A 21,956-nucleotide genomic window follows, 5' to 3' on the forward strand; every position below is an offset into this window, starting at 1 on the left:
ATCTTAAAGTCGATATAATTGATGGAATTAAATTACATAATTGATAGGATTAAATGCAAGAGAATCTGTGTGAATTGTATTCTAGTTTAAAAGAATCTTGAAAAATTAAAGTACAAAGTTTAAACTTTTGAACTTCTTATCGTAATCTGCAATTCTACTTCCGAGCAATTTTCTCTTCGTATTCGAAATAAAATAATCTTATCGCGCCTCGCATTACAGTTACATGTCCGCACGTTCTCCATGCTCGCACTCGCTTTTTCCGCCGCGTGCCGTGGGTTTTTCTTTCGCCACAAGACTGTCGACAGTTATAAACTCTTCTAGCTGGAATACTCACTAGAAGAAACTTCGCGTAAGTCTTCTTCGTGTGGCGTGTTCGGGAGTTTCTTTACAACGTGCACGTTTAGAAAGCGAACCCTGCTTGAGAATCGCCCTAGCGAATGCCTGTGGTGAATGTGGATATTTTTTTTAAATTTTTCCATAGGAAAGACATGAAGTACCGAGGCAGAGCATGAACGATCGATCGATCGCGGTTCCGCACTATTCTCGTCCACCGGCCGAAGTACTTTTAATATTATATAAAAGACAGGTAGTTTTACATGCAACGTCCCCGACAAAGAGGCATCGCGTGGGTCCTTTGACGTTTTCATTTTTTTCACGTCTTCTTTTACGTGCATAGTATAACGGTGAGTTAGGTTATACAAGAAGTTTTAGAGGAATGGACTGTAGTTTATTTTAAGCCGCATAAAATCTACTGCATTAAATAGAAAAAATTTTTTTGGCTGATTATATGTGACAATTGCATTAAGAGACGAAGCAAAATTAATATTTTTAAATTTAATCTTTTTAACACATGTGTGTATAAAATAGAAAATATTATAAAGTGCTTTAATTATTAAAGAGAAAAATTATATAGTACATATAGTACTGAAAATTACAAGATAAAGAGACATTTAAAAAAAGTTTTCTTTGTGAAAAATAATATTTTTCTACGATAATCGCGAGTTGATTAATTAAAAAATTATAATTAATTTCTAACGGAATCTAAACGGTGTAATCGACATTGCTTTATGTTCTTTATTAACAACTATTTTTTATTGCTATATTTTATACATTTTATACCGCTATTAAGACTTTTATAGAAATTAATTGATATCCAAATAGTAAATTAAAAGTACCAGTAAAGGCACCGACCGAACATAATGATGGTTTTATTTCGCACGTGAGGTAATTCTGCACAGGTGTGCAATAAGCAAAATGTATAACATTAGAAGAAACGCCACTTTTCGAAGCGGATCTCCGTGCTCAATAATTTTTTCATATCAATCATTAAATATATTTTTCAATTCTGCCTACCGGTGTGGTTGTCGGACTTAAAACACGATCGTAAACTGAAACTAGAAATAATATCTCAAATTAATTTGATCGTCAGATTTGATAATGATGCTACTAGGCAGAACTTAATAAGAAATTGCGGAAAGTATATCTTGTCCTTTCCGAGATGAACAAGAAAGAGAGAGGCGAACAAATAAATTTCATGACAACGATGTACGTTCGAAATATTCGAGTTTACGGCGGAACATTTTTATATGCACCACGATAAAAATTCCGTATGAAATGGAGAGGGAGGAGGATAAAACAGAGTCGGAGCATCGGAATATCACAGCACGACACAGGAAACACCGTGCGGGCAGGTAGTCGTAACTTCCGGTGTGGATAACGCCTAACAAAAGGGAGAGCCTTCCTTTGTTAATGATATAGATAGACCGTTTTTGCAGTACACTAGAAACCAGATTTTTGTCGTCGGAGTCTCTTCTCTTGAGGTGGAATGCATCGATCTTTTATTTCTCGTTATAGACTTGGTTATACATTGGTTTAAAAGTTATATAACCAAGATGAGAATGGGTGATCTATATAGTACTTGTGCTTTCATTGAGAAAGTTTTGTTTCTCCTCTCATTTCCAGCTGTCGTGTATTATCAACCCTCGTCGCGTTACCAATTGAAGTAGAAATGCGTCATCAGCGGATATTTTTGCAGATTTTCACCTTGCGATTTTATAAATAGAACATACAAATATAGAGCTTAAAAGCCGCGCGGCAAGGTTAATTTAACCCAATTAAATCCATTTAACTAGTCGCGAAGTCTCAACGTATTCGCGCTTTACATATCATATTATACTCTACACCACATATCGCATTACTATATTAAAACTTTAATTATTTCAGAAATTGAAATTGCACGTCGAATTGAATATGTGATTTTCTTCTATTATACATAATAGTATTAAATTTAAGGAGGAAAATATTATTGGCTACGTACGTAGCATGGAAATAATTTAATTTTGCGTTTACGTCTCCGATGGCTTAGGTGTTTGCCATTTACGTCCGTCAAATCTGAGTCGATATCAGTGGCGCACTTTAGCATAACGAGAATTTTTTTGCGCAAAGCCGTTATTCAATCACCACGATTTTCATAGATCCTCTTTTTATCTCCGCGAGATTTTCACGTGAAAACCCTTTACCCGGCAGAGATGACCCATTTCGATCAACTCTAGGCAAATCGCCATTGTTTCCCGATTTTCCACTCCTCTCACTCCGCAGCGAATAATGCCGACAAATGGAAATGAATGGAAATAAATGCGAAAAAGGAGAAGAAGGGAGGGAAGAGCACGGCTTTGTACACGTCTCGCGTAAGCGCGGGGGTGGATGCATCGGAGCACTTGAACGAGCTTCAAGTTCTTTCGGCGTTACGGCCATAAGTCTTTCTCCATCCCGTCCCTCCACCGTCTTTTTGCATTCGATGACGTGAAAGCATCGCCATAGAAACTCGGTGGCTCGACACCATTTTTCTTCTGGTCCTGCGAGGCGCGCATATAGCACGTGCCTATACCGTATACGTCGCGGTACAGATCGTGGAAACGGGTCAACCTAACGGATTCGTTGAATTTGTCGCGTGTCACTGTTTCTGCGTCGCGTCGTGCCTTCTGAGAAGGATCGAGTCTCTCTTATCGTTTTCATCTCGGATTTTCTTGTAAAAGTGGAAGCACGAAATGTAGCATGAGCATGCAAGCTGCGCATCCATCTTATTGCGAATTAAAACGGTAATCAATTAAAAACGTGCCGCGATGCGGATCGCCATAAAATTATATCAAGGTCGAAAGAAAGCCGTCTTTTCGTAGATCTGTATTTCGATCTGTATTTGCATCTTTTATTTTGTTAACTTTAATTGAAGAAGATTAAACGATTTTGATTAAATAGTTTAGAACTAGTGGAAAAATCAAACGAAAGAAATTGCGTGTTATTTATTTATTTTTTTATTTAATTTTTTGTAATGCTGCAAGTGCATAAATTTATTGTTACAGCTTTGACAAGCTAGACAAAAGAGCGGATGACGTCAGCGCCATTTTAAACGGTTCTAATCTACGTGATGAGATAATTAGAAGATTAGATTACTCACTCGCGTTTACGTTCATGAATTTTCATGAGTTTTCCTTGGCCTGCGCTTTAACATAATAAACTTTGTTCGGGAACCATGACTGATTCGACCTACATTTCACAGCATTTGCGATCTTCGCACTTTTTCAAGATCACTTACCGGGTCTTTGACCGTCAGATTTAAGACGTGTGCAGACGTGTGAAGTGATCGGAACATCTTTATATTTAGTAAACACATCGAAACGCGATAAGTATTATTATACTTTTTAATCTTCATTGGATTAATATCAAAAAGTAAATATTTTTTTGTTATAAACGCAAAAGCTTGACCAATTGCTTAAATAATAAAAAAAACGCAAATAATTAAACAATTTTAAAAAATAAAGTACATTATTGTTATTGTCTTCACCTATAGCATATATTACAATTGAAATAAAATTTTGTTATATTGTATCTCCTTTTTCAATAATGGAACATTTTTTTTATTACTTTTGATTGTTCTTTTACGAGCAATCGGAAAATGAAAATTTTGATAGACATAAAAAATATTTAATACATAAAATCGTATTGTACTAAAAATTTATTTTGCTTTGCGCGCGTGATCTATTGATAACTCATAAAGTGTGCCACATGATAAATGGTTGTAGATGTCCAACAAAGTTGTGGTAAATGATGCAGAGTCGTCTCCAAACAGGAGATCAGTAAATACGGTGGAAAAGGCAGCGGAAGTTTGTTACAAAGTTACTTACTGGCATACAACGTTGTTTATCATCTACTGTGACACGAGATTAACTTCCGCAATAACAGCGAGAAGTTTTCAGGAAGTTCGAGTGTTTAGTCCCAGGAAAGACACCTACACGGATACTCTTTCGCGTTTAATCGCGAGCTATAAATGTACAATTCTGCAAACGTGTGTAAAAGCGATGTTATTTGAACGGAATCGGTCATTCTTCAAACCCGAAACTCATTAGAACTTATTAGAGACACATTATTTTTAGTATCACTCAATTTTAAATAATTTTTGATAAAATGAATTTGCAGTACCATACACAATCATTATTTTTAAGAATTGAAAAAGGATATAATATGACTTAAATATATTTTAATTACAATATTTATATAATAATTATAATATTTGTTATAAGTAAAGACAGTAATAAGTAATAATAATAATAATTATTATTATTATATATATTATTTTTCAAAATTTAATTATTCATAGTTTTTTAACATTATTATAAAACTAATATACATTCCGTTAATTTTTTTCTTATTTTTAAGATAAGGAACAAGATTCGATTTATTTAATTAAATCCGTTTAATAGACGTGTTTTACGATGTGAAACGTCGTACCCAATCGCTTCCTGCATCCTCCTTTTGTTCGACCACTGTGTGATACGCTGGGTGCTACGTGATTGACTTCGCGCGACCGAGATTTTATGTATGACAATGAGCTGGGTTGGGTCATTGAACTTTTACTATTACTATCTTTTCGATTTACGACCACCATAATCTTTAAGACATTATGACCTATAAAGAGTGAGAAGATATATTATAATAGATACATTGTATTACTTAAAAAGTGTTATAAATATCTTTATTTAATAAATATTCAATAAAATTACATGGACGAAACATTTAAAGGAGAAATAATTAATGAAAATATATTGAGAACACACACAAAGAAATTATTATATAAATTATTTTGGCATAATGTGTCTAAAGATTTTCTTGAAAAATATTATACGTAAGCAGAAATTTTCTGGCACTTTCAACTGAATTACGAAGCCCTGCGAGTTTCAATTTAATTATGTGTCTTTTACTAAATTAGGAAGAAGGGCCTTTTAGTTTAATAGAGGAATGGGGTGAGAGCACGATAAATCTAATTGTGCGAGTGTAAAAGGCAACGTGCAGGCGGTTCACTAACCAAATACAGTGAATGGGTTATGCTAGGGTGATGGCAAACGCTCTCCGATATCATCGAACTTCATTACGTATCTCGCTTAATTGTGACGCGGCATGCGACTTAGTCGACACTTCATTTTTCTCCAATTGTGCCGGTTGATGTTTCTCGTACTATTACGAAACGTACAGATCTTATGCAACTAGACGTTTGTCGCTGTCGCTGATACCTAATAAGAAGAGAGATGTTTTTCTCTCGGATATAGCATTTTAATTATACAGAAAAAAATGTATTGAATCAACAATTCATTGTTTCATGTATAAGCAAGAATATAAAATCTCGGAAGAATTTATAATCTTAAACAGACATAATTTGCTTACGAGACGAAAATTTTTTTCTTCGTGCAAGCAAATCATGTGTGTTTAAGATTATAAATTTTCCCAAGAAGATTTATATTCTCGTTTATATATGATACAATGAATTGTTTAATGATTTAATATTATTTTTTTTTCTGTGCAGTAAAAAGTGGTATATCTTTTTACAAATATAATAGCTTTTTGATAAAAAGCATTTTTGTTCTCTCGGTATTAAGGATATAATGGCTGTACAATACGAGCTAAAAGTTATTGAAATTTAAAAACTGAAGATTCTCTAGAGAGAATCTTCTCTAATACTCTATGAAATATTGTATGAAATTTTTATATTTCTGATAATGTTTTGAGGTATGACTCATACATTCTTAACTCAGCGTATGGCAGAATTTCTTTGAAAGATACGCGTATTTCTGGCTAAAAAGAATTGCTAACTCGTTATTACATGTATGAAATATTGAAAGCCGCTTTTAGGAGATTAGGTTAAAGAGTCGGAACCGAAACCGCGCTGCGATATACGTAGATACGCTTTTACCGCGGGCGTGTAATTTAGAGACGGTATTTTTCCATCTTCTTAGTCGATAAAAATAGTTTTCGTTCTCCACGAAACTCCGTGAGTGGAAATGAAATTTCTGGAAATGGTTTCTCACAACCTCGTGCAAGAATTTACGGCAGAAACTTCGTCTTCTGCCGAGACAAATATTTTTGAATTCGCTGTTGTTCATTTCGCGCGTCGCCGCTCGTAAATTCGCCGGCGAGCGGCAGGCGCCGGTGGAGGTTATAAATCGCGATCGTAATTTTCGAAAGGCAGGAAAAAGCTCTCTGCCCTTACCCGGTCAGCGGTAAGTTCAGGCGCAGGCTGCAGTAAATCACGCTCACGACGACGCGCGCGGCCGAGTTTTCCCCGGAAGAGTGCTCTCTGTGTCGGAGCATTCGAATCGCGATTATGTAAAAGAATTCGTTCCGCGGCGCGCCATGTCAAGACGATCTCGCTTTAAGATACATCACGGCTAGAAGGAATGTATCGGTGAAACGTTCCTTTCGCGTGCACGTGCGAGAACGGAAGCGAAACCGAGCGCGAATCAATTGCTTCCAGATTCGGCGAGCGGTCGCGTGACACGTGTATTTCTTTGTCGTTATCAATTTCGGATTCTTCAGCAACTGTGGACTTCCGCAAGTTTGTTCACCTCTTTTCTCAAATAAGAATTCTAGTTTTGATAGCGATACTTCTTGGAATTTCAATGCGCAAATTTGAATTAATTCATGAAATTTAAAAGAATTGTCTGCTAATTAGATCAAGATTCTAAATGCATAATTGATTTGAATTTTAATGGATCGACTTGTTCGTGGATACATAAGAAATCAATTAATTACGCTGAGAGACAAAAAATATCTCACGGTAAAATAATTATTTAATCTTAATTGAAATATTTATGTAAATAAAATAAGGAAATAATTTTTGTTCGAGTAATTTTTTTGCAGTTGTAAAAAATATTTACTGTTAGATTATTTCTGTATTTAAGATGATCAGATTTTTTTAATCTGAGAAAGCAATTTAATTTAATAATATTAGTTTATTTGTAAAATTATTATTTAAAATTTAATGTAAAAAGTGTAAAAATACAAAATTATATACTTAAGGTAATATGTCTTTTACTTAAACAGAGCAAACAAACTCTTGCATCGAAATACAAGGTTTTAAGAAAGTGTATTTTGTTCATTGAAAAAGTTTTTCTTTCAGTGTGTCTATAATATATTTTCGTACATTGCTCGTGATAATAACTTTTATTTTAAAACAAGAATTTTTGGATTTACGTGTCTAGGTGATATATCCAGAAAATAAGCTTATTATATGCATATTGATCACTCGGAAACGACTGATGGCGAGTTTTATTGCTTTGTCTGCGTCGGCAATCTGCGACAATTCCCACATGCCGTAGTTTCGCAGACGTGGTCGTGTACGAGTTGAATCCACGCGGGCGCCGTACGTACAATGGCGAAGTGCATTTCGGAGGAACTGTTCGGATCATAAACGTTATTGCTTTGGAGAATAGAGTTTCCTATAACACGACCGTGGTCGGAAGAGCATCGGGAAAATCGTATTCATATTTTTTGTATGATTGACGGCGTTTCGATAACACGTTACTGAGAGAGTTTTCTCTCTAGCCTCGTATGTGCGCAACCTCGTGTGCGTGTAACTAATCTTTCTGGCAATTTGCATTCGCAAGTTGTTGACTCGCGTAGCTTTCCGGTGAATTCAGCCATTTATGACGGCGAATTTAATTGAATTAATTCATCGCAGTCTCAATTTAGGCGGACCAACAACGAAAGTTTCTCAAGCATCCGCTTCAACGCCATTCTCGAATATCCGGCTATGTATAATTCCCGTTTACTTTCAGCAAACATTTCTGTCATAATATTTTTCTTCCGAGCTACTGCGAGTGGAAGGTCCATTTTGTAAAAAGTTAAAAATATATCGTGATGCAACATGAAACACCGGTTTAATCAGAATTTTCCACGCTACTTTTTTAATTATTAACGCTCGAATAATTTGTTTCAAAAGGGTTTTAAGGAGCGTCGTTCTTTGTTCACTCATTAGCTAAAATTATTTAAAATTACGCGAATCATAAATACACAAAATCTATTGACATAAAATTTCAATTTATTATGCAATTGTGTGCACGATAAATTCAAATATATTTTAATTGTGACTTCCACGATAATTTTATTTCTTCTTTGGTTTATTTACGCGGAAAACGTTGACATATTTATTATAAAAATAAAACATTTATTATGAATGCATAAAAGCTGCATGATAAAAATAGTAAATTAGTTGAAATTACATTATCCGAAAATATCGCGAAACCGAATATTGCGAAACATTTTATTATCAAAATCGATTTTAAAAAATTACGGGATTAGAAGTGCAAAATTAACGTTTGTGAATGTATAAATAATCTTAGCATAATCTTTGTTCTTTAAGACATATTCGAAGGTGATTTCATGCGTATAAATAACGCGTGTGTATGTCGGATAAAAATTTTGAAAGTCGTGAAGCGTATTTGTTCACAATTATAGTGCTATCGGCAGCCTAGCATTTTGCTCCGAAGCTCAAGAGCTTGCCAAGAAATTCTTGAAATATTCCCGCTAGACTTTGATCGACGAAGGTGAGGCGAGAGGCAGCGAGCGATTTAAAAAATCTAGTCTTTTTGTTAAATTTTACACGCGCCGAGTTTTTACGCTTACACCTGTATCATCTTCATCCGTTACGACTTTCACGGATCGTTATCGTTTCCGTGAGTTTACGGATGTGTAAGGCGTTATCGCATTCTTTCGTGTTGATCGCTCTATCCGCCGTTTTATTATCGAAACTTCATAGCGGTTTTGTCGAATCGCTTTTGTTTTCTTTTGTAACTCGTTTAACAAGCGGGAGAGAAAAAGTTCCTAGAAAGTCGATCAGTGAGATCGACGTAATCCGATTAAACAAGCTCAGTTGCAGTTTGACGAATTTCACGCTGATGCAAGACTGGATTCGAGCTCGCTTAAAAGGGATTCTTAAAGAAGTTCCTTGCCATGCTCTGCGGCGGAACACTCACGTCGGGCTTTCGTTAGAGATATAGGAGGCTTAAAATAGAAAAGATCCGAGACGCGCTGACCAACGAGGGACTCTTAATGTGCAAAGAGAGAGACGAAACTGAAAAGATGTCGCGAACGTTCACCCTCCGAGCGAAGAAATCATATTTGCAACCTTGCATTAATCTGTCGCATTAATCTGTCGCATTTATGTTAAAATATTTGTACTTTTTGGGAAAAATTGCAAAAAATTAATTATATTCATTTATATAACATTTAGAAGATCCCGGATGCACAATTGAATAATTTTCGGTAATTTAAAAAATGGTAACGTTATTTTTTAAACATATATCACAAATAGACATTTTTATTTTATGACGTAATATAAATGTATAACAATTGAGATATTACAATGAAATGCAAAATATTTCAGCAGATAATCATCAATGTTAAGATTGTTACATGTCGATATTAAATTATGACGTAACAGTACTGTTTACATAAAAACATTGACATGGTGATTATCGCATCACATGTTTTGCTCATTAACACAATATTACATTGTTACGTTCGGATATAAAATCGCGGAACGGCGCAGCCTTGTTTACGATATTGTAGCGACTTTACGATGATACGCTGCTACCAAAAAGGCATACGAGAAATACCTTCCGTCGTGATAAAACTGTCGATTACCGTAGGGGGGACAATAAAATCGTGGCTCACATTGACGAGCATCATTCACGGTCGTTACGCGAGAGAAATATTCGTCTCTCGCGCGAGATCGTAAAATATAATGATCTTGGCTAAGCAATCCTTGACAGTTTATGCACTAACGTAGATACAGTTACGCGTCGCTCCTATCATTTTTGTCATATTTTTCCGCGTGAAATTGCAATTCGAGAAGCCGTTTCAGCCTGTCATTCGTTTGATATATGTAACTTATTAGTAGATTTAGAAATTACAGAGAAATGAAAACGTTCTTATCGATTCGTTCGTAACGTGAAAAATGGTTCAGGCAAAATAAAGCTTATTTTTACCTTAGATAACTTGATACACATTTCACCTGCGATTAGAGTAAGCACGTCTTCTACTCGCAGATAATTGTGACATAGAAATAAAGCGTGTTTGTAGGACATATTTTTTTCCAATTAATTCGCCCGAGCATTTTCAGTCAAAGTCCATCAGAGCTTCAACGATGCCGCACCTCTCGTAAACAATAGCTGTAATTAGCTCGTTACGTTCCTGCTAATTAAATTCAATTTCCAGGAACGCATGACGCCATTCGAAAATGAAGCCGCGTGTTTTAATTATGGACTCCTTTAATTTGCTTAGCACTTTTTTTTTACGCACGAGGCATTCTTACGTGCTATCAAATTTTGCAAATTCATGAATAAGGAAATAATTACATATTAAAAATTAAGAATTAATAAATGTTAATTTTTCCAGCTTGATTATGGTAAAGATGAACATGTATAAGAGAAGGCAAATTAATTATGTATAAATTATGTATTTCTTTTAATTGCATTTTTTTAGTAGAATCTACAAGTTTAAATAAAGTTTGACAAAATTCATTTTCTTCGATGTCATGTTAGTAGTCACAATTGGGAAAGAAGGGGGTGGGTTCTCAATTGTGTACTTGCTATTGCCGAAAACGTGGAAAGCAACTCTTTGTTTCGAGAATATAATCGCACTTCCGCCGTGTCGTAAATCGTCGTAAGCGCGATTAGTGCAATTAGCTCTCGGGCCGATCCGCTCTGAATTACCGGGGCCAACGAACGCGGACAGGCGTTAATTAGTTCCACGGAATTTATTCCGCGCCCCGCGGCTTCGCTGTTTCAGCAATGAAATCTATCGTCGAAAATGAAAGCTGGGTCTCGCGATGGGTGCTCGCACGAAACTCCGCGATGTTATTTAGGGAGACGGATAATCGCGCGGCTTGTTCGTAATTGACGTTCCTCAGCCGAGATCCGTAAATCTCTCGGTATCCCCGATTAACAGCGTTAGCAGTGTTCTAATGAGCCACACTAACGATCGTTACGCGACCAACGACGAGGTAATTAATGAGCTTTTCACAAATTGTGCGAACATGTGTTGTGCGATTATTAATAAACATTGCTGCTGTTTTTTTTTTTAATTATTAATCAAGCTTCTTGATATTGTTAACGTTTTATACATTTTATATAAAATAATATTTGAGCATAAAGTAGTATATTATAATTCTTTGTAACGTTTTATGCCGTCAGACAGAAGTATATGAAAACGAGCTGTATCTAATTTAGAAGTAATGAAATACTTTTTCAGTGGTCTGTTTTATCTGCTATTCTTTCTGCGTTAATACATCGTAAATCGTTTTTTTTTTTCGTGATTACAATTTTCCCGGGTTACGTGCGCGATTATTCGCGCGATGCCGTTCATTATAATTGGTTTTTAAGCCATCGCGTCTGATTAATATTTAATTCACCATGGACGCTCGGATCGTTAATTAGCTCCGCGAAATGAAGCATCGCCGTTCCGTTCTTTATAGCTGTTCACTTCCCGCGCCGTATGGTCGCGCCGCGGAAACTATAGTTTACGATCAACAGGTGGTTATAACGAATATCATATTCGCAACGTTATATCGGGACCTTCTAATCACGAGATCTTTCACGCTTCACGGCCAAAGTTATGGAAACCTAGAAATAACTCGCGCGACAAATTCGCGAATTCATGAACGGATCTATGGAACTCGCGTTTCCTTCTCACCATTGGGATTTCGACCGCGGAAGAAAAGTAGTAGAAACGCGAATACGCTTTTGCTTTATGATTAAGTGGATATACCGAGTTTCCTTTACAGCGCACGAGATATATAGGACTTTTATGCAAATGAAGGCTCCACTTTTACGTCTTAATTGCGATAGTCGCAGTCTTAAGATCATTGTACCAAGAAAAATTTTTTTAAATGAAAAAAAAACATTTTTGTAAAATCTTTCTGATATTTTGATGCAAGCATTTATTCTGTCCAAGTAAAAATATTTACTTTTAAGTAAGTACACATATTACTTTACGTATAATTTTGTATTTTAATATTTTTTCATATTTAAATAATTATTTTACGAAAAGTATATTATTATTAAACTTAATTAAATTGTTTTTTTTTTAAGTAAGAGATCTAATCTTGATATAGTCTAACGGTAAAATATTTTCTAGAACTATAAGTAAAAATTACTTGAATACAAATTTTTTATTTACATAAATATTTCAATTAAGACATTTCTAACTTGACTGCAAGTAAACAAGCTATTGGGACTCACCGGGTAAATAATTCTTTTGTATTAAGTAAAATTTTTTTGTTGTAAGATGCTTTTTTCCTTTAGTGTAGGTCCAGTCCTTGTAAGCTCATAACAATTCTTGATGCATTAATATATTGAGGGAGAATTGATGATTAAATGTTAAATAAAAAGATAGATAAATGCAATATTACGTACGCAAGCGCTGCGTGTAACGATCAAATTCTAATAGCAATAAAACGTAGGTGCAAATTACGTCATGATATTCTCGCAATAACCAGACCCCTAGTCAATCTTCTCAGATAATCGACGCATCTTCGTCGATTATACTTGCTGATAGATCAAGAGTTCATCGCGCGAATTGCCTGATCGTGTTTGGGCGGAATGTCCCTCGAGTATGCGATCCTCATTTGCATGCATCACTGGTATTCGATCGAAATTGAAATACCACTCTGAGTTTCCAAGTACACATACATATATTTTTAATTACATGCCTATGCTGTCCTACTTTAAAAACCACACCTACATATGCTCGCACGTGCGCACCTACGCGTCCGATATAAATTATGGCATCGACCAATCGCGCACATTAACGCTTGCAAAACAGGCGAGTAAATTTGCACATCGAGGATGTATTCCCAATTGTGTAGTTTTTTTAATTGGAGGTAAAATTGGAGGTGAATTTTATAAATCGGTTAAAGTCCATTATAAAAAATGTCAATACGACGGAAATCCGACAATACTCATGAGTCTAATCAAAATATTTACATGATTAAAGTTGATAAAATTCTATGAATATTATGCTAGAGACGTGAGCTCTTTCAAGCACATTTTTTGTGAAAAATTATAGTGATTTTAAAGAAATACAATTAAATCTTTTCTCTTATGAAACAAATTACTGCATTTAAGCGACTATACATATTTAACCACGTATTTACACATTTATACTTATCTCACATGATTTAAATATTCTTCCAAATTCTAGAATGACATCAGTTATAGCCCCGAGATATTGATATTGCTTGCGAGTAAAAATCAAATTACATAATATATTCGCAGATATTCGCATTTGAGAATGAACGAGTCATCGCGCGTGCCCGTCGCGAATAACCTGCGTCCATAAATTGTTGTGACCTAACACAACGTCCGACATTAGACACGTGACTATAACCCACGGGATACTATCTATACGTCGCGCGAACCATAAGGTAAAAAAAAAAAGAAAAAAAATAGAGAACCATTAGCCGCGTTTGGACACACATCGACGCGAGGACAACTTTCGTCAGTTTAAGCTTATTGTACAATGAAAAGCACAGGCAACGTGAACAGGGAATAACAGGCAATAGATTTCGCAACTTCTGATTGGTTTTACAGAAATTTTTCGCGGCTTCTGATTAGTTGAAATCTATTGCCCGTTGTTGTTCCCTGTTCCCGTTGCCCGTGCTTCTCATTGTGCAATAGGCTTTACAATTCCGCAGTTGCGCAATATCATTATACTAGACGGATTGCGGATTATGGCGCGAATGGATGGTGATTTATACATCGTCATAGTGGCCGGAATTATTTTCCGAGCGCGCGCGATATAGGAAAGGTTTCATTTCTCGCATCACTGTTCCGAGCTGACACGGCGAACGAACGAAAATGTTCGGTTGGCGTGGAGGTTTGGTAGGTAGGACATGATATTTTTCAACTTGATTAATATCGCTTGATACAGAGAAAGAGAGAAGAGAGAGAGAGAGAAAGAGGTTACGTCTGGCGAGCAAATAGTCCGTTCGTTGTACATACGTGGTTTCCCGAGAATGGAACGGAATAAAACGAGCAACTCGCTCGATACCGGCGAAATTGATGATCGTAGACACCCGATCGCCTCGGCTGTCGTCCCATCAATTTCGTTAGATTTTCCCCAGAACTTGGATCATGGGTCACATATTTCGTTATTTTGGAGAACGTCTGCCACGGCGTGTATCGACCTGCGACGTATCGTATCGCGGCGACGAACCGTTGGATTTTCTTTCCAGGTGAACTAGAGCGAAGAGAAAGAAAGAGTGAGATAGAGGGAAGAGGTGCACAGCGCGAACAGATTGCCCGCGACCTACACCCTCGTTATAAGCGCGCGATATCGTACGCTTGATGTGTACACGCATTAACAGTTAATTAATGCTTAATTATTCGGCTCCCGTTATTATTCGCGACTCGAGTCGCTGAGAGGTAAAGGAAAAAGCACGATGCGATCCCGTTCACCTCATCCCGGCTCTACTTGAACCTGAGAAGAATTCGCGCGTCGTCGCAACACACGCCGAGTGCACACATTCGCCCAAGGATGCAGAGCGTCTCGACGGAGGGCGCCTCGCCCGGCGGACGTCGGCTGTCCCGCAGTTTTCACTCCTGCCTTCGCGGGGCCGACCAGGACGACCTTGAATCAGGTATCTAAAATACAGAGTTGCATGCTGCACACTCGTCGCGAAGCGAATAAAGCGAGTAAATCGCGTCGATACTATAATTGCGATATCGTTATGTTATTGAAGGGTATCTCGGCGGATGTAATGGCAGATGCTTATCGAAGTTTTAAGTAACGATAATAGCGCTCTATCTGCAGGCCGCGCCGATTTTTATATACGAAATTGAAATATCATTCGAAGGTGAGAGCGCTCGAGAGCGTTTACTCGGACGATTCTTTTTATGGCGCCGAATGGATGCCGGGGTGCGTAGGATAATGACGTGCGCTACTAATAAATGTACGTAGGTGAGCCCTATCGCAATATCGCGTGCCTACGCTCGTTAAAGTCGAGCTTGCCTTTTCCGATAGCCGACACCTCGCGATACGAAGGAACGCTCGAATTACGGAATAATTGCCGCGCAATTTTAATTGCTTGACCGACGACCGGCCGCATTCCCTTCTTGGTCAATTGTCAACGCAAATCGTCGATTTATGAAATCTTTATTGTTCCACCGTTTTTCGCGTTTAAATCGCGAGGGAGGAAAAATAATAATGCTTTTTATTTATCCGAGGTTTTTTAAACGAATCCATTTTCTATTCGACAAACAATTCTAGTATGTAAACAAAAACATAGTTAAAAATATGTTAACTTATTTTCTTTTTTATTTCTTTTTAAATACTTACTTTGAAATGTATATTCGGCGCACGTCTCAAAAGTATCAAACCTACTCCTCCCCTGTAAAGCGCAAGTAGATGAATGTTTCGAAACGTTATTAATACTCGAAAAGCTGAACTTTGGACCGTGGAAGCCTAGACTGTTTTCGAGACAACGATCACCAGACGACGCTTATCGTGCCGTTCTCGTCTGTTCTCGCGTCGTAAAAGTCGCGGAACGGAAATACGTATACCGCGATTGATACTAAACAGATGACACGCACTCGCTCGTATGCCCGAGCGCATACCCCCATGAGCGGTGTGCGGCTTACCCATGTGACACGCCACTCACGATCACGATCGCACGCCACACGTCGACGATTGGCGACGCGTAAGTGTAAGCGAGGGAGAGACCACGTTAATATTTACTTTCATACGCAGCCTCCGTTCGCGGCAGTCCATTCCCGACTGTATCGTGTTCACTGTCTCGAATCGGCTGGGAAGACTCTCGGTGAGTCGATCCGATGTCTCGCGCGGATCCTCGACGCGATATCTCGATCGACGGCAATCGCCATTTGGAAAAATTTTACCGCGAATGTGAGACGAATAAATTATTTGTGAATACGTGAACAGTGAATACAGCGACGCTAATTTCTCTCTCTGTCTCTTTCTCTCACGTCGTTGCACTTCTGTTGCAAGTGCAGAAATGTCTTCGGTGCTTCGAGTTAATTGATCAGAGATCGTTAGACATTCGGACATACGACATCGGACTTTGTCGATAAGTGACTGATGTCGGGTTGAATAAATTTGAACAGCCCTTTGCCCTGTTCGTCTCGATTTTTAGCAATAATGATTGAATAGATGACATTGGGAGTTTTATCTTATTTATGGATCACGCCTCACGTGCAACTGACTTTTATCAAGAGGACAGAAAAATATAAAATGTCATCGCCTGACGTTATTAGTCTTATGTTTTTTACGGTGACTTTTGTGACGTTATAATTTTTTACATACCTCGAGAGAAATCTCGCAAGTGATAATCGTCTCAAAATTGTTAAAAAAAAATTATTATACTATTTCGCTTTCCATTTGCAATAAACGTACCATGGTGAAATCTGATCACAGCTGGAAGTTGATAACGGTATATTCGATACGGTATATATATATATCGGATATAACGATATCTAAACCGGGACGACAGTGACAACTTGCCGAGCGACTCGCTGCATGTCAATCAGAATATAATATATGCTATTCAGTGTGGATTGAGTGATTCATAGTAGCGCAGCGCGGATTATTCTCCTACGATGATGTTCTACCCTTCGTGAACATTTACGGTACGCGTTCTCACAAGATGCGCCAAGGTGCTTTACTTGCCGCAAATTGTTTCGCCGTAAAATCATTACGATATACACACACACGTATATAGCAGACTCCACTTCGTATGGCCGAAGAATTGCAAAATAAGCGAACGCTTTATCACGACGCTATCGATCTCAAGTGAACAGGAAGACTTTCTATGAAATCCGTTATTACCCATAAGGATCGTAGCCGTTAGCGTGATCGTTAATGTCAGGAAAGATACTTCCCGCCAACGAGAACTGATAGAAAATCGAGAGACCGCAAGGCGAAAGTTCCTCGATCGTCATCGTGTAACGTGAGTCCACAATTCTATCGGAAATTGTAAAAAATTCCAAGACATTACTGATATTTCTCTAAACTTCGACAAGAAGCAGTCGATATTTCATTGAAACAACGATGAAGAGACGATAGGATGAGCCATCGTTAGCAATCAGCGAAAAATGACGCGAGAATACACGTAGACACTCAGTCGTGCGATTCTTAGACGCGATCTAATAGTCGTTCAAGGACGACTCGACTTATTGTGAGGTAATCTACATCGTCGACATGAGGATCCGTTACGTGCCACAGGATACTGGAAACTGCCATAGACGTATGATATTTTCATTTCTTCTTATTGGGAAAACGTGATTTTTTTTGTTTTGTTTAAAATGTTGTAATTCTTTTTATTTTAATGTAATGAGTATTTTGCAAATTACATCCTGTTATATAAAAGTTAATGTTACGAGCGCATAAGGATAAAAGGATAGAACATAATTTGCGGAATAAACAGTGTAGCAAGCTCGAGAAAAGTAAATTACGATTTTTGAACTAAATAGCTTTTATGGGCGGAAGAATATAATAGGATGTAATTTGCAAATACTTAATATTTAACTGTAGATATGTAATTAGCCATAAATAATACAGATATGCATATGCATCGGTGCAAATAACATCTCAAGCTATTGCATTATGATACGTTATTAATTGTATAACGATTGTTTTACGTACAATGCAATGTAATTGAAGTATAAATTTATAAATTTATTGTTGTTTATAAATTCATACTTTAATTATTCATATTTATAAATTTTTCTCATCGTTTTATTATTCTCATCGACTATGTTAATTTTGCCATTATGGCTCCTTTTTCTCTATTTTTCTATGTAATTAAACAGAATGGCTGGTTTTCATATACCTTTTTGGTCGTATACAGAGAGTTTTAGGAATTTCGTGCTCAACAATTTCAATATTGTATCTAATAAATCTCCGAAGGAGATTTCTTGAATATGCTCGTAAATCTCATGAGACGCTTACTGCCAAAAATTATTCATAGTCCGAAGGAAATTGCTTTACAATTGATTTACATAGACGCTCTCCTCTCGCATTCCGTTAGACTATAAAACTAGCTCGCGCAACCATAAAAGGTGCTAAATCATTTGATCGTACAAAGTCACGTCCGTCAGATTAAAAAATAAAATAATGCGTTATACTTCCTAATTTTATTTGCAATTTTTTATATTATGCTTTTACATCGTGTTCTCCCGTTAATTTTTATATTTCTCTAGCTTCCATTTGGTGTCTCACAAGTTTCTACGTTGAGTTGGGCAATTCGATATTGCGACTGTTTCCGAGTCGAACGTCACGAGGGAAAAAGATGACCCGTTAGACGCGCGATATGTGTGTTTTGCGCGGTGCCTCTTCTGGAGTATCGAACTCGATTCCGGTGCGTCGACTTTCTCGGAGCAAGCCGATAAAAGTGCCTTAAACATACGCTTGATCTCCGTTGAAACTCACGTCGAAACATCACTTCCCTTTATTAACGTCGTTCGTACGAGTGAAGTCGCATCCTCCGCGATTAGCAAAAATTCGATTTAATCGTTATCACTCCGGTTTAAATCGGGGAAACAACACGCGTATACGCGTGTTAAAATAAAAATAAAAAGTGTCCCGTTATCCCGCGTCGCACAACATTGAGGTGGAAATCCCGTTAATTTTCTCTGTCGGCTAATTTATATCGCGGATTGTTCCTTTCGTGCTAAATGTCGGTATTATCTTGTTTCGTTTGCCAGCCAGAGATTTTATGTGCAATTTAGCAGAAAGTCAGATAATGCGTTTTGATCCATGCACCATGCCACTTTCGGAGGTACTCTGCGCTGGTGTATGTATCCATTAAAAATATTATCGTATTAACAGGAATATTTGCTATGTTCAATAAATGGCAAAGTGAGATGAAAAACAAAAGTGCACGGATTTAAATTAATTATAATTCCTCCTCTATGTAGTTGTATTAAAATTTATATGACAAAACCGACGTACTGCTATCTCCCGGCAGTATGTACAGTAGTATAATTATACGATTTCCGTAACACTGTCAAGCACCGTTAAAATGTAATTTCCACAAAAAACGTCGCCTCACGAAACAGCGTGTATTGTGCGAAAAAATAACACTGGACATTCATAATGAGCATCATTTGCAGCATTTTCCACAATGCAAGCTTCATTTTTATTACAACTTTACAATTAGATTGCGACATAAAATGACATAAATTGAGACAAATAAAGGAGTGAATTTTATTGGCACTTTAGTGACACATTTTTTACAGAGAAAATTAAACCTTTAATAAAAAATATTCTTTTACTTTTATGTTTGGTTACTTTGATTCATCGAAATTAATTGGAAATATATATAAGGAGCGAAATATTCGATATATTTTTATTTTATTACATGAATAAAATTTTGTCACAGTAAAATTAGCTGGCATATGGCTTTGATATTTTTTATATCTAACTCGCGCTAACGCGTACGCAAGGCCGCCAAGCGCTGCGTTGTCATTCGCGCAGCAAGATTCGAGCGAGCAGGTAACGGCGCGTGCCGCTCCGCGTGACGTCACATTATCTCTCGGAACGCGGTCGTGACAAGTATTAGAGGATAGGAAACATCATCATACTTTACGATTATATAGTAAGCAATTATTAGCTTGCGCTAATTAGATTTCGTAGTGACGCGTGGCTTCGCGTGAGAGCGATCGACTGTGTTCCATCTAATACAATCGTTGATATTAATATTCGTATAACACGCGAGTATAATAACGGACCATAAAAGTCATTTATCTCTATCTTTCTAAAAAATTTATGTTTTATATGTAAAATGGAAATGTTGAATAATTATATAGAAAATGTATTTGCTCATTTTCATATCGTCTAGAGATCAGAATTCAAATTCTGTGTACGAAACAAAACATTCTTATTCATTTATTTTTTTAGATTTGAAAATACGAAACACATCGTATAACGTAAATAATTAAACATAACACGATAAATTAATACACTAATTTTAATCGTATGCTATTTTATCTTCCCGACTTTATTCCTTCTTTTCTTTAGCAGACCTGTTAGCCGTTGATTATACTTGCTTGAATAACATGTACATGATTTGACAAAACATAAACGGCATCTTTTACAAAAGATTAATGTAATTAGCAAGAAAAATGATTATTTCGATTAATATATATTTGTGTCCATAATTAAGTTATATTAATATATAAATCTAAAGATTGAGAGGTTAAAAAGATAGATTGAAAATCAAAAAGAGGAATTATTAAAATTTAATAAATTATTGAGTTTTGTATTTTATTTTATTAAAATTTATATAATTTTATTATATTTCTTCAGTTTAAAAGAAATATTAATTGTTTTATTAATAATTTGTAATTCTCTTAAATTTTTTAGCAAATCACTATCGTGATTTTGAAACAACGTTATATATATATTATCGAAAGAAGTTACATATATTATAGAAAAATTATAAAGAAGATTTCACGAAATAAATATATCGCTCGAGCCGTGACGTTAATAGTCGCGTGAAGAACGTTGTCGCTATAATTGCGTGGTAATTGCTCGTTAGAGTAAACAGTCTCTACGTTGTCCAAATCTTTGATGCGCTTCTCTCGGCATAAACGATTACGCGAGTAACTACCGTAAAAAAAGTTGCACAAGCGCACGCCTTCACGTTTCGCTTTTACGCGCGCAAACGTCTCGCAATAGCTGTTAAAACGATCGTAAAATGGCATTCGAATTCACGCCAGGGAGAAATCGAAACTGCAGGTATTCCCTACCAAGCCGGTCCTTCTCGATATCGTATATATTTTCTGGCTTGCATGAGATGCGTAACTTTATCATCCAGACTTTTCTCCCCTCCTCTGTAATTGCAACATTCAATACGACTCGAAAAAAGAAATGGGAATTCTAGAGAAAGGATCGGCGCACTAATGATATCACAAATGTTTCAGTACATTTTATTCTTTTCTTCGTTTCACTTTCAGAGATAAAAATACCGTGTTCATCATGCAGAAAACAATTACTACTGACTCAAACGCATCGTTATAACTCTGACCATTATAAATGCGATATGACTAACTCTTGTAATCGTTTGCGTAATATGAATCGAATGGAGATCTCTCGGACAAAATTTGTTCCAGGAAAAACACGTGTGTAAATGTTGCTCTGTATTATCGTGAAATATTTGTTGGTATTAACTGGACTTAAACTTTATTTAAACACAAATATACATGACATTTCGTTGAGCTGTTTGCATATGTTTGTCTGCAATATTTTACAACGTAATTAATAGCAGTATGTCATTAACCTTATGACACGTTCTATCATTAATTTTATTATACAACTTTATTAATATTCTATTTCTGTATCTCTTTTTATTGTATCTACATTAATTTTTTTTTTCTTAAGAAAGTCGATACTTTCACGTAGTGCGGAATTTTCCTGGCAAATCCAGAGAGTAATTGGACACCAAATCAATCATAATTACCGTAGGGATCAAGGGACGCGAGTTAACGAAACGTTAATAAAGAGATGATCCTAACTACAATCTTGTCTACACTTTCCCCGCAAAAGGAACTTGTTACGCGAGATCGAGATGTCGAAGAAGTCGCGCAAAACGTCCCGAGAGTAAATTTATT

At 36.5% G+C, this 21,956-nt stretch overlaps 1 protein-coding gene across 18 annotated transcripts in view; it reads left to right on the top strand.

Moving 5' to 3' along the window:
• The window catches only part of LOC105201550 (ras GTPase-activating protein raskol), a 312,586-nt gene that overhangs the window by 200,994 nt on the left and 89,636 nt on the right, over positions 1-21,956 (top strand). For 2 of the 18 annotated variants that reach the window (XM_026134480.2, XM_026134482.2), the window contains exon 3: positions 14,564-14,968. The exons of 15 other annotated variants lie outside the window; for them this stretch is intronic. In XM_026134480.2, coding sequence (XP_025990265.1) covers positions 14,866-14,968 — 103 coding nt within the window. In that variant the 5' untranslated portion in view covers positions 14,564-14,865. Of the gene's footprint in view, positions 1-14,563; positions 14,969-16,107; positions 17,591-21,956 lie in introns of those variants that run through there. One more of the 18 variants, XM_026134481.2, reaches the window with a different exon arrangement.

Source organism: Solenopsis invicta, chromosome 1, assembly GCF_016802725.1.
Source record: "Solenopsis invicta isolate M01_SB chromosome 1, UNIL_Sinv_3.0, whole genome shotgun sequence".
NCBI classification, from domain to species: Eukaryota; Metazoa; Arthropoda; class Insecta; order Hymenoptera; family Formicidae; genus Solenopsis; species Solenopsis invicta.